This window comes from Haliotis asinina, chromosome 9, assembly GCF_037392515.1.
Source record: "Haliotis asinina isolate JCU_RB_2024 chromosome 9, JCU_Hal_asi_v2, whole genome shotgun sequence".
Classification (NCBI taxonomy): Eukaryota; Metazoa; Mollusca; class Gastropoda; order Lepetellida; family Haliotidae; genus Haliotis; species Haliotis asinina.
The window spans coordinates 3,440,373-3,452,595 of NC_090288.1; the positions used below are offsets into that span (position 1 = coordinate 3,440,373).

General features: G+C 40.5%; 1 protein-coding gene across 1 annotated transcript; it reads right to left on the reverse strand.

Annotated features, from left to right (window-relative positions):
* Positions 1 to 5,507: 5,507 nt before the first annotated feature.
* Positions 5,508 to 9,242, reverse strand: LOC137296896 (tetranectin-like protein). Its single transcript, XM_067828781.1, has 3 exons — positions 9,185 to 9,242; positions 8,688 to 8,867; positions 5,508 to 5,734 (listed from the first exon to the last, which is right to left on the reverse strand). Exons 1-3 carry the CDS (start codon positions 9,240 to 9,242, stop codon positions 5,508 to 5,510), a joined length of 465 nt encoding a protein of 154 aa, XP_067684882.1.
* Between the last annotated feature and the right edge of the window lie 2,981 nt (positions 9,243 to 12,223).

Genomic DNA, 12,223 nt, shown 5'->3' on the forward strand with positions numbered 1-12,223 from the left:
ATGTATCCGCCATTACTCTTGTGGGAGTGCCAAAGTTGACTTTTCCAAAACTGCATTTTGACCATCTAGCACTCCATCAGGAACGTTCCTCTATCATTTCAACTGGTTTTAAAACCTGTAGCTTGAATTCACCTTTTTGCGTATTTGCAACCCATGATGTATCCACCATTACCCTTCCGGGAGTGCAAAGGTTGAGTTTTACGAAACTGCATTTTGGCCATCTAGCACTCTATCAGGAACGTTTCTTTATCATTTCAACTGGTTTGAAAACCTGTACATCCGATTCACCTTTTTGCGTATTTGCAACCCATGATGTATCCACCATTACCCTTCCGGGAGTGCAAAAGTTGACTTTTACGAAACTGCATTTTGACCCTGAAGCACTCCATCAGGAACCTTCCTCTATCATTTCAACTGGTTTAAAAACCTGTAGCTTCAATTCACCTTTTTGCGTATTTGCAACCCATGATGTATCCACCATTACCCTACTAGAAGTGCAAAAGTTGACTTTGACGAAACGGCATATTGGCCCTCTAGCACTCCATCAGGAACCTTCCTCTATCATTTGAGCTGGTTTTGAAAACCTGTAGCTTCAATTCACTGTTTTGCGTATTTGCAACCCATGATGTGTCCGCCATTAGTCTTGTGGGAGTGCCAAAGTTGACTTTTCCAAAACTGCATTTTGACCATCTAGCACTCTATCAGGAACGTTCCTTTATCATTTCAACTGGTTTTAAAACCTGTAGCTTCAATTCACCTTTTTGCGTATTTGCAACCCATGATGTATCCACCATTACCCTTCCGGGAGTGCAAAAGTTGACTTTTACGAAACTGCATTTTGGCCCTCTAGCACTGTATCAGGAACGTTGCTTTATCACTTGAACTGGTTTTAAAACCTGTAGCTTGAATTCACCTTTTTGCGTATTTGCAACCCATGATGTATCCACCATTACCCTTCCAGAAGTGCAAAAGTTGACTTTGACGAAACGGCATATTGGCCCTCTAGCACTCCATCAGGAACCTTCCTCTATCATTTGAGTTTGTTTTGAAAACCTGTAGCTTCAATTCACCTTTTTGCGTATTTGCAACCCATATTGGCCCTCTAGCACTCCATCAGGAACGTTGCTTTATCATTTCAACTGGTTTTAAAACCTGTAGCTTGAATTCACCTTTTTGCGTATTTGCAACCCATGATGTATCCACCATTACCCTTCCAGAAGTGCAAAAGTTGACTTTGACGAAACGGCATATTGGCCCTCTAGCACTCCATCAGGAACCTTCCTCTATCATTTGAGTTTGTTTTGAAAACCTGTAGCTTCAATTCACCTTTTTGCGTATTTGCAACCCATGATGTATCCTCCATTACTCTTGTGGAAGTGCCAAAGTTGACTTTTCCGAGCCTGCATTTTGACCATCTAGAACTCTATCAGGAACCTTCCTCTATTATTTCAACTGGTTTGAAAACCTGTACATCCGATTCACCTTTTTGCGTATTTGCAACCCATGATGTATCCACCATTACCCTTCCGGGTGTGCAAAAGTTGACTTTTACGAAACTGCATTTTGATCCTGAAGCACTCCATCAGGAACGTTCCTCTATCATTTGAGCTGGTTTTAAAACCTGTAGCTTCAATTCACGTTTTCGTGTATTTGCAACCCATGATGTATCAACCATTACCCTTCCGGGAGTGCAAAAGTTGACTTTTACGAAACGGCGTTTTGGCCCTCTAGCACTCCATCAGGAACCTTCCTCTATCATTTGAGCTGGTTTTGAAACCTGTAGCTTCAATTCACCTTTTTGCATATTTGCAACCAATGATGTATCCACCATTACCCTTCCGGGAGTGCAAAAGTTCCCTTTTATACGAAACTGCATTTTGACCCTCTAGCACTCCATCAGGAACCTTCCTCTATCACTTGAGCTGGTTTTGAGACCTATAGCTTCAATTCACTGTTTTGCGTATTTGCAACCCATGATGTATCCGCCATTACCCTTGCTGAAGTGCAAAAGTTGACTTTCACGGAACTGCGTTTTGACCATCTAGCACTCCATCAGGAACCTTCCTCTATCATTTCAACTAGTTTTCAAACCTGTACATCCGTTTCACCTTTTTGCGTATTTGCAATCCATGATGTATCCACCATTACCCTTCCGGAAGTGCAAAAGTTGACTTCTACGAAAGTGCATTTTGACCATCTAGCACTCCATCAGGAACCTTCCTCTATCATTTGAGCTTTCTTTGAAACCTGTACATCCGATTCACCTTTTGCGTGTTTGCAACCCATGATGTATCCACCATTACCCTTCCGGGAGTGCAAAAGTTGACTTTTACGAAACTGCATTTTGACCCTGAAGCACTCCATCAGGAACCTTCCGCTATCATTTGAGCTAGTTTGAAAACCTGTAGCTTCAATTCACCTTTTTGCGTATTTGCAAATCATGATGTATCCACCATTACCCTTCCGGAAGTGCAAAAGCTGACTTTCACGGAACTGCGTTTTGACCCTCTAGAACTCCATCAGGAACCTTCCTCTATTATTTCAACTGGTTTGAAAACCTGTAGCTTGAATTCACCTTTTTGCGTATTTGGAACCCTTGCTCTATTTTCTTAGTCGTAAGACCTCTTGCTGCGATTCACGTTTTTGTGTTTTTGTAACCCATGATGTACTTGACATAGGACGCCTTTTGATCAGTTTGTGAGGTGGAAGTAATCCAGACGTTTACAGCTTTGTTTCATGTTCACTCCTATTGTACGTGTGAGTATATAACAATACCACAAGTAAATTTATCTGACTTGCCTAGAAGACCGAAGTAAGCTTTGACACTTTCGACAACTGGGTCAGTTGTGCCTTCTCGGCTCTAAGGAGTATGCATTCAAACATCAAATCAGTAAAATGAAATTAATCTTTGTTGTTTAGAGCCGCACTTAGCAATATTCCATCTATATGTAGACGATCTGTATATACTTAGGTCTGTGCCAGACAGTCTGGTAATCAACACCATGGGCACCGATCTAAGCATCTGTGACAAGATGACATGTGTGGAATTAACTTGAGGACACTTTGAATAGAAATCATCAGTGTCAGTGACTTTTATTGAGATACGAAATACATCAGAGGAAATTTGAAAAAAATGTCCGAATCACAAGTAACACCACGAGTAACATCTTACCCATAAACAAAATATACAGAACCAAAAGGGTTTAGCACCCTGGTGCAAATGAGTTTTTAAAATGATAATCCTGCTCCAACATGTCTGAAATTCAAAAGTTTACATTGTCAAATCACTTGGCATTGATGCATGACGAAAAATCGAAATGCACGTGCATGTTGATGGTAATCACGGGAAGCGCATTTTTCCTGTGTCACACAGAAAAAACAACATCTAGTGAACAAAGATTTAATGCACACACATTAAGACATTTACCAGAACGTCAAAAACGCTTAAATTTTTCAAGCATTCAGCATGGGCCGCAGAAGAGGCATGCTGAAAATCAGCTTCACGAAGCCATTGGGAGACTGGTCAATCCTTTCAAGAAGTAGCCAGTCATTTCAATGTGCACAGGACCACGATTTCACGTCTCTGATCACGTGTGCAATAAACTGGTCAAGTCAGAGATCGTCCACGCTCAGGTAGGCCCCGTAAAACAACGCCCAGGGAAGATCGATATTTAGTGACGTCATCTCGACGTTACAGGTTTATCAGTGCACCACAGTAGGTCCGCGAATTGCAACATGCTAGAGGCACTATTGTTCACCCTCAAACTGTCATGAATCGCCTACACGCCACCAGACTGCATGCCGAACGCCCAGTGGATGGGGTTCCCTTGACTCTACATCACAGACAGGTACGTTTACAATGGGCACGCATTCATCAGCGATGGCGTCGCGCACAGTGAAACAGGACATTATTCACGGACGAAGCACAATTCTGCGTCGACCAGGTGAACGTTATGATGTGAATAACGTCATTGAACATGACCGGTATCGCGAAGGTAGCATTATGGTTTGGGCTGGGATCCATGTAGGGGGTAAAATGGACTTGATTGTTGTTCGGGGAAACCTCAATGCACAACTATATTATGATGAAATCATCAGACCAGTTGTTATCCCGTTTTTGCAACAAAATCATGGCTTTACATTTCAGCAGGATAGCGCTAGGTCACACACAGCCATGCTTACCAGGAACCTTCATCAACAGCACAATGTTCAACCTCTGCAGTGGCTAGCAAGATCCCTACACCTCTCTCCCAGAGAGAATGTTTGGGATATTCTTGGCAGGAGGGTCCGAGAATGTCTCCCCCATCTCGATAACCTCCGTGACCTTGAACGTGTACTCGTACGGGAATGGGGTAACATTAACGTTGGTGAATTCAGAGCAGTTGTTGACAGCATGAGACGTCGATGCACATCTGTGATTCAGGCCAATGGAGGTCACACACGATACTGACATTTGTGGCCTCAGACCCCCCATCTCGAGTATGTGAGTGTGAAGGCGTTGTTGGGAACACTGAACACGGCTTTTGATGATTTTCTGGCCGATAAATGAAAGGCGACAATAGTATGATTTGCAAATACGAATTATTTTAGTATATTATGATATATGTCATTTTGTATACGAGCGTGCTAAACTTTTTTGGTTGAGTATATCTTCAAGACGATGACACACAGATAATTTAAACTGTATTAAACTGTAGACATCAGTGACAATTTGGCAAAGAAAATTGAATTGGAAAAAATAGCAGTGTAGAGGACGACCGACTGCTGAAATCAAAATCTGTCTTCACTGATGCTTCAGGTAGCAGATGGTGAGCTCACTAGTTTCACTTGGTTTAGATATTTGTGCACACATACAGGAGATATCAATTAAAGTATTCATGGATATGAGTAAGGGATTGAGTTTTAGTTAAACAGTGCGTTTCACGGAAATATCACGGAGGGGAGACCAGAAATGAACTTCATACATTGTACCCACATAGGGAATCGAAACCGCACCCTCGGCGTGACGAGCGAAAGCTTTGCTATAACGACAAGGCTACCTCACGGGCCAGAATATCATTGAACGAAACGCTTTATATCGTATAACAAAACTTCAACGGTCACAATATACCCACTGAAACATTTTATCCCCATTTCACTCTCAGTCCCTTCTCAGTCTCCTCACATCCTCGTCTCAACTTGACAGCGCATTTCAACAATCAAAAGGTATATTTAACCACATGCAGATGTCTGCTTGTTGATCGGAAAGCATATAGGCTGATAAAAATAACAATATATATGTGTGTGATTAGTATGATTCTTCATACGTGTCACTAAATCATTCGACAATAACGCTTCGGTCTAGAACAAATAGACCTTTAACCGATGAAACGTGCTGCCGCTGAACGTAAAAGAAACCTCATGTTGTACGATCTAATGTGGCTAAGGCACTTGTTGTAAATGACAAACTGGCATGGTACAATACAATACAAGTTATGGATCTCTTCTTTTATAACAAAATAACTGCATCAAATATCTTTCTCGCAAGCGTAGAATTTTCGTTGATCTACAATCCTGTCACGCCAGCGAAACGCTCTGGTCCTGCTAGCGGATATGTAGTCCTTTGTCACTGTGGAGTTGTCCGGATAATCTGGAGCCCAAGCAAAATAAGTCATTGGTCGACCGTCGTGGTATACCCACTGCCCTTCAGTTGCTGCATCAGATCCATCAATGTAGTAGCTAGATTTTCTGCTATCTGCAAAGATTAAAGGTGGATCGTGTTTCTTCTGTAAAATATGACTTTATAAAACGTTAGTCACAAGTATCATTGTAATCGTAAAGGCCATTTGAGTTTTTTGGCTGAAAACTTTACTATGTGTTTGCATGGAAGTAAACTTTACTTTAAACAGGACTGCTGAGTTCCATTCCGGGTCCCTGTAAGAAGGTTCCTGATCCAGCAGCCATGTTGGATTCAATGTGTTTAGAACACATTTGTTTTAGCTGGAATTCAGATTATTTTTGTGTGAATACTGTTGCAGAATGTCCCTCAATCTTTTCTACAGCAAACCTTTTAAACAGTTTGATTTGTCAGGGTCATATTGTCATTTATTTCTAAGATATACTTAGCCTTATGGTTAGCTATAAAACGATAAATGATTCAGGGCAGAGGAATGATTGCAAGTCATCATACTTCGGATTCCTTCTACACATAAGTTCCCAAAATTTCCACTGTTGTTAATCGTAACCCGTGTGTATTATTAACTTTTGGCTAGATGTGTCTAAATTGCTAACAGATGAAGGGGCCGCGTCAATCCAGCAAGGGCCCAGGCAGGAAGCAAATGTATTGTAAATCAAAAATCAACATGGTCCCCAGTATGGTCCATGGTTGACACGTGTTTTTTATTTTATTTTATAAGTTACATGTATTTACGGTGAAGCCACGATACTGCTGATTGTTTTTGTTTTAAACATGTTTTATTCACACAGAAAGGGATGAGGAACAAGTTCTCCAACTTAGAATACCCTCTCCTTGGAATGCACATAGATAGTATAGATTCCGGTAACTAGAGACGACAGATGTTGACAAGTAGGTTGTTGAAGTGAAAAAGAGATAGAGCCAAACAGAATAACACAGAAATGCTATACAAATTGCCGATGTGACTGTAAATTTTAACTCACTCACATGTTATGCAAACGATATGGTGAAGAGCTATGAAGAGATTCTCTAAAGATTCATCAGATGACATATCAGTGTATATCATATAACTATAGATATGTACACTGAACCACATAGAAACGTCACTCCCTTTTTGAAATTGGTAATCGTCACACATGTAAATAACACAATAGTAGTCGGGAAGATGTCGAAATTGATCATCAATACCTCAGACTAATATCAGACAATTACACTTCCATATGACGACAGGTGACGCGACAGTGCGATCCGAAAGTCAATAACTCGTATCGCCTCCTTGAACATAGACAACAGGGTTGCACCGTCTGTACATAGAGTTTATGAAACGGTTGATGAAGACCATAGGAACTTCCAGCCATGCATGGTGATACGGTTGAGGGAGCTCAGCTGCCGTTGTCGGCCTTGGTCGCACATCATCATCACATCCTCCTCTAAATCTCGTCCCACAAGTACTCTGTCTGGTTTGCTTCCGAACTGAGGGCAGAGTTTGTATGCTGCGACGACGGAGAAAGTCTGTTGTTGCTCTGGCAGTGTGGGCACGCGCGTTGTCAACCAAAATATGACACGACGAAGAGTGTCAGTGCTTAATCAGTGTAATGGGCAGATCTTACACTATTTTCTCTACCAGGACGAATACCCCGGAACACCATAAGGCCTAGTTTGAGATTTGCATATCCGTAGCGAAACGGTTTGCAGGTGATGACGATTTTGTCTCAGCGTTGTCACAGGCAATCTTCCACTGCGAACATTGTGGTCTGCTGTGGTGCAGGCGGTATACTGTTCGGACATGAAGCAAAATTCTATACGACATGTCTTGCAGTATTCAGTCATCCTAAAGCTTGGTCCCTCTGTTCCCTTGATAATACTGGCATGTCGTTACCGTCGAACTGTGCATGATTCGTTACATGTTCGGTGGCCCTTCCCATGGGGATGGTACCTTGGGATGCACGTGCATTGTCTTGTTCATGAAATTGGCACAAATACCTTGTCCCATACTTACCATTAGTAACTGCGTTTTAGCGACACGCTTTTTGTATAAAATACAGAATCTGAAACCAAATTTATTTGAACACTGGCTACGAGCCAGGTCAAGCTAAACATATATATATGAAAAAATAATTAAAGGTAAGATGAAACATGTCTGGCAAACGTGTTGGGAGGGTGACGTTTCTTTTGCGGTTCAGCATATAATACTCTCTTACCTTCAGTTCGATTTTGCTCAACATAATGACTGGACAATTGAATGAATGTCATGGGGATCTTTTAAAAAAAACACACGAACTACAAGTCTCATATCCACCACCACAAAACTCATTTTCTACAGTAGTTTGATGTGGGTAGCAATTACTATGCTAAACGCCAAAAGATACGTTATCCTCCTACCTTTATCAATTACTTAAAAACTATCGAAGATATGTTATAAGGTATTAGTTTACACACAAAACTTATCGACACAGCACTATGTAGTTGCGAACATCATTTCTCAAAAGCATTCATATTTTGGAGAAATGCATCTTTCTTACATTTTTTTTCCATATTCGGTTTACATATAGCATTATCAGTTGCCAATACATAGCACAATATCCAAGCAGTAGTTACATCAATTTCACGTGTAGAATAATTCTATAGGGTGTAGAGAGAGACTAGAATGCATGATATGATACACAAGGAAGAGAAATATGCTACGATTAACAGCTGGAGAGCGAGAACGAGTCATTGGGAGGCTGCTATAGGGACATACTATCATGTTGCCAATGCCCTTTGATGCAAGACTTATTCAGCGCTTCAGACAGACTGGGGTCACCGTAGACAGACCAAGAAGCGGATGTCGAACATTACAATGCAGCAGAAAGTTTCATCATCTCTTGAGTCTTTTAGCGTCAAGTGTATTTAATGATAATTTGGAGTTCTGCTCCAGAAACAAGAAAATACAATTATCTTGTTATTTCGAGTCATTTAACCAAGACAGTGTGCCTCTCGCATGTATCAGAGTATCAGAGTTTTCAGTTCCCACCTTTAGAGGCTGTGACTTGCTTTACAAAGTGACTCTGCTTGTCTGAACTGTCAATGACAATGAAATGTTCTCCTCTTGATCTACAGTCAGCAAGCCCCTCGATGTAGAGGGCCTTGTTAAGATGAAGCTGATAGCAGACGTTAAGAAGCCGGTTATGGATGTACCTGGGCGGACAATTACCTGTGGGAGACCAGAAAGAACAAGGACAGATATGATTTGACATTTGTAAGATTTCTTTGAATTCCAGTTTTCATTTCATATCTTTAAATGTGAATGGAAAATATGAAAATTGTACTAATGACAACACCAACTGAAACATGTATAAAGGAATATTCATTAAGTGTAATATTGAAGTCCCCAACCTTATCAAACGCTATCTAATTATTTCACTCAATGACATCGGATCGGCTTCTATTGGTATCAATTTAGAAGTTAGAAGCTACGAATACACAATACCTTTCAGAAAGTGGTCAAATACAACATTTCGGATGGCGTACCTGAACTAAGACTGTAGTACAATGTGCCCATCTCTTCTTTTCCATTACTCGGTGACATAAACAAAACATCATGGAGCTGACACCGTCGATGTTGCTGTCTGTAGAATACAGACACACACGCCTCGGTCATAAGACACAGCGACACACATTCCGCATCGCTTTGAATATTGGAAAATTCAGACAGGATGTCACTTGCTATTATAACATTTGTGAAATTGTTCCACTTGTTCCCAAAACCAGTCTTTAGTCTAGTCGACGCTGGGGTTACAAGATAAGTAAGTATAAGAGTGATTACAGAGGAATGCATGTCGTTCTTCTGTCACAGAGTTTCAAAAGATACTGGCTTACAGAGCAAGCGGAAAGTCGTACTTGCTCCCCTCTGTATAACTGTATAATTAAAAGTGTAAATCAAAGGGAATATTGACTTATTTGGATCTGTTTATATACACTAGACACAGCGTAGCTAATAAGAAATCAAAGCCTCCTGAAGGACACTGCGTAGTAAACTGTTATTTTGTATTCCTTGTCACATGCTTATACAAGGGATAATCAATGAATTCATACACTTATAGATATTGCTGCTTTGAAGTATGAATAAACACTGTGACCAGCAGTTATGTGTGTGAGGGAGAGAGTTCATGGCGGAAATTTGGACATACGTTGATTAGTGAGTGGGTTAGAATTGTTGTTCGAATGAACATTTGTCCAATCCGTCAGTGTACAATCAGTTTCTCTTTCTTTTCATTCTACATCATGTCGTACACGTTAATACTTACATGAGCATATACTGTTGTATGAAAATAATAATGACTATCATGGATTATACATGTATATCATTATTTAAGAGAGCAGTTCGAGAGTGCAAAAGTGGGTCATGTTGTGAGGAAGTAAATATTGCCTGTTTGACACCCCGCATACAGTCGAAGCCCTCTAAACCGTCATGAGTTGGGACCGGCAAAATATGCCGGTATAGAGAGCGTGACGATGTAGCGAACGTTTCCCTTTTCAACAGTCATGAGCATGCTATTCCGTGTGCCGTAAAAATACAACTGAATAACGTGTTGTTAGCCATCCTTTACTTTATTCATCAATACAAATAACATTAAAATGATACAACACAAGCGTACATGTATATAATTTATGACGTGAAAAAGTCAGTAAGCTCCTCTGATTTCGTCTCAAGAGCGATGTTCTCAGCAACAGTCCGTAAGGTTTGAACCTGTGGATTAATGTTACTTCGCTTGTCATGGCAAAGTATCTTTACGCTTTCTTCCAGACACCGTCTGCCAGTTTGGTACTGAAGTGCAATATTTTTTTCACTAATCTCTTATCATCTGAATTTCCTGTTCAAGAGTTAATACCATGATTTACTGGTCCAGCAATCTTGTGACACGACAATTAATTTATAGTGCAAGTAACACGTGCCGCTCACCAGTTTAGCCTCACCTACTTATGCTTAACCACCGTAACTGTGATCTCTTGTTGTTAATACACGTTCAGGCGATCAACAGGAGAACCAAGATAACCGATGCCGCTTTTGTGAGCGTTAACTACTGTATAAACAGCCAACAGGGCGCTCGTTATTGTGCCAAAGTACGGAAAAGTGCAAATGATCAAGAATTAACTAGTGCCGATATTGATAGCATGTCGGATTGGAGGGATGCCGGTTGTGAGGGTTTCCACTGAATGGTTTAACTTCTCATTAAGTGGGGAGATGACTTCCATGTGTATCAGAGGGAGGATTCTTTTCAATTATGTGCACTAGTGTTTGACTCGGAGAATGAAGGCCCGTGGTTCGAATCCAAGCACGGACATTTTTTTACCGTTACACTTGTACTTTTGAATTATCACTGCAGCTGAGGTAGACATGTAGCGAATACTATGTCAATACAGACACATGGCAAAGGTTGCTGAACACATGGTGGTTACACGTCTCGTCTGCGGAAAAAGATATGTGTAATTATTTTCCCATAATGATTTAAGCCTCTACGAATTAATATTCTTCAGGAACTTAGCTGAATGTTGTTCAGACATTGTCTGCGTAACTACTGAGGACATGAGTCATTCACGTGACACAATTTGGGAACTTTCTTCATGTTGACAAAACAGTACTTAATACACAAAGATGCAAGTAATATTCTGTTTGAAGCTTGGAGATCCGGTCGTTATGATGGTGAAACATATCACCATAAAGAATGATGATAAATACAAGTCCCGAATCCAACCCGCTGTTATAAATGTCAGTACGTGAGACATGACTCTCACTCGTAACTCTCAGGTGTGTCATCGTTGTGGTGACCACCATGAAAATACAGACTGCGAAAATGACTGCATATACGATAATTGTGAAGGTTTACACCCAGCGTCATCGAGGTACTGCCCTGTGTTTCAACGGGAATAAAAAATAATTAAAATTAAATGTAAAAAAATGTATTGAATCCAGAAAGATTTTCACGAATCTGTCGCACGGGATGTTAGACTGACTTGACATGGATCTCTTCACACACAGAGGCAGAGCCGTTTATCCTCCTTCCATCCCATGATCGCTTTCCTTCCATTCTCACAAATTTCAGCCCCGGTAATGTTCCACCTTTATTAAGAAGGAACTTCTTGATCGCTATATAAGACTCTGTGTATTGATCCTGTACACGTATTTTCAGATACACTAAACATTATTGCTGACCATACTATACCCATGCCCTCTGCAATTCCACATTTTCTTAAAACATGGTTTAACAATGAATGTAAACAGACCAGAAAGAGAAAGAAGAAATCAGAAAAATATTTTCGCCGACATTCTACAATCCATTACTTAGATATAAAGAATAACTTTTAAATGACAAGATTCGACGCCTGGCCCGGGATCGTATTGATCCGCCTAATTACAGACCAGTACAGATTCATTTGTTATTTGGAAACCAACATCTTACATACAATATGGTTTCTGGAAAAAAATCGAAGTACCATCGATCATTTGGTACGATTAGAATCCTTTGAAAAAAGTGTATTTAAACATAGTATCTAAACAACATCTCTATT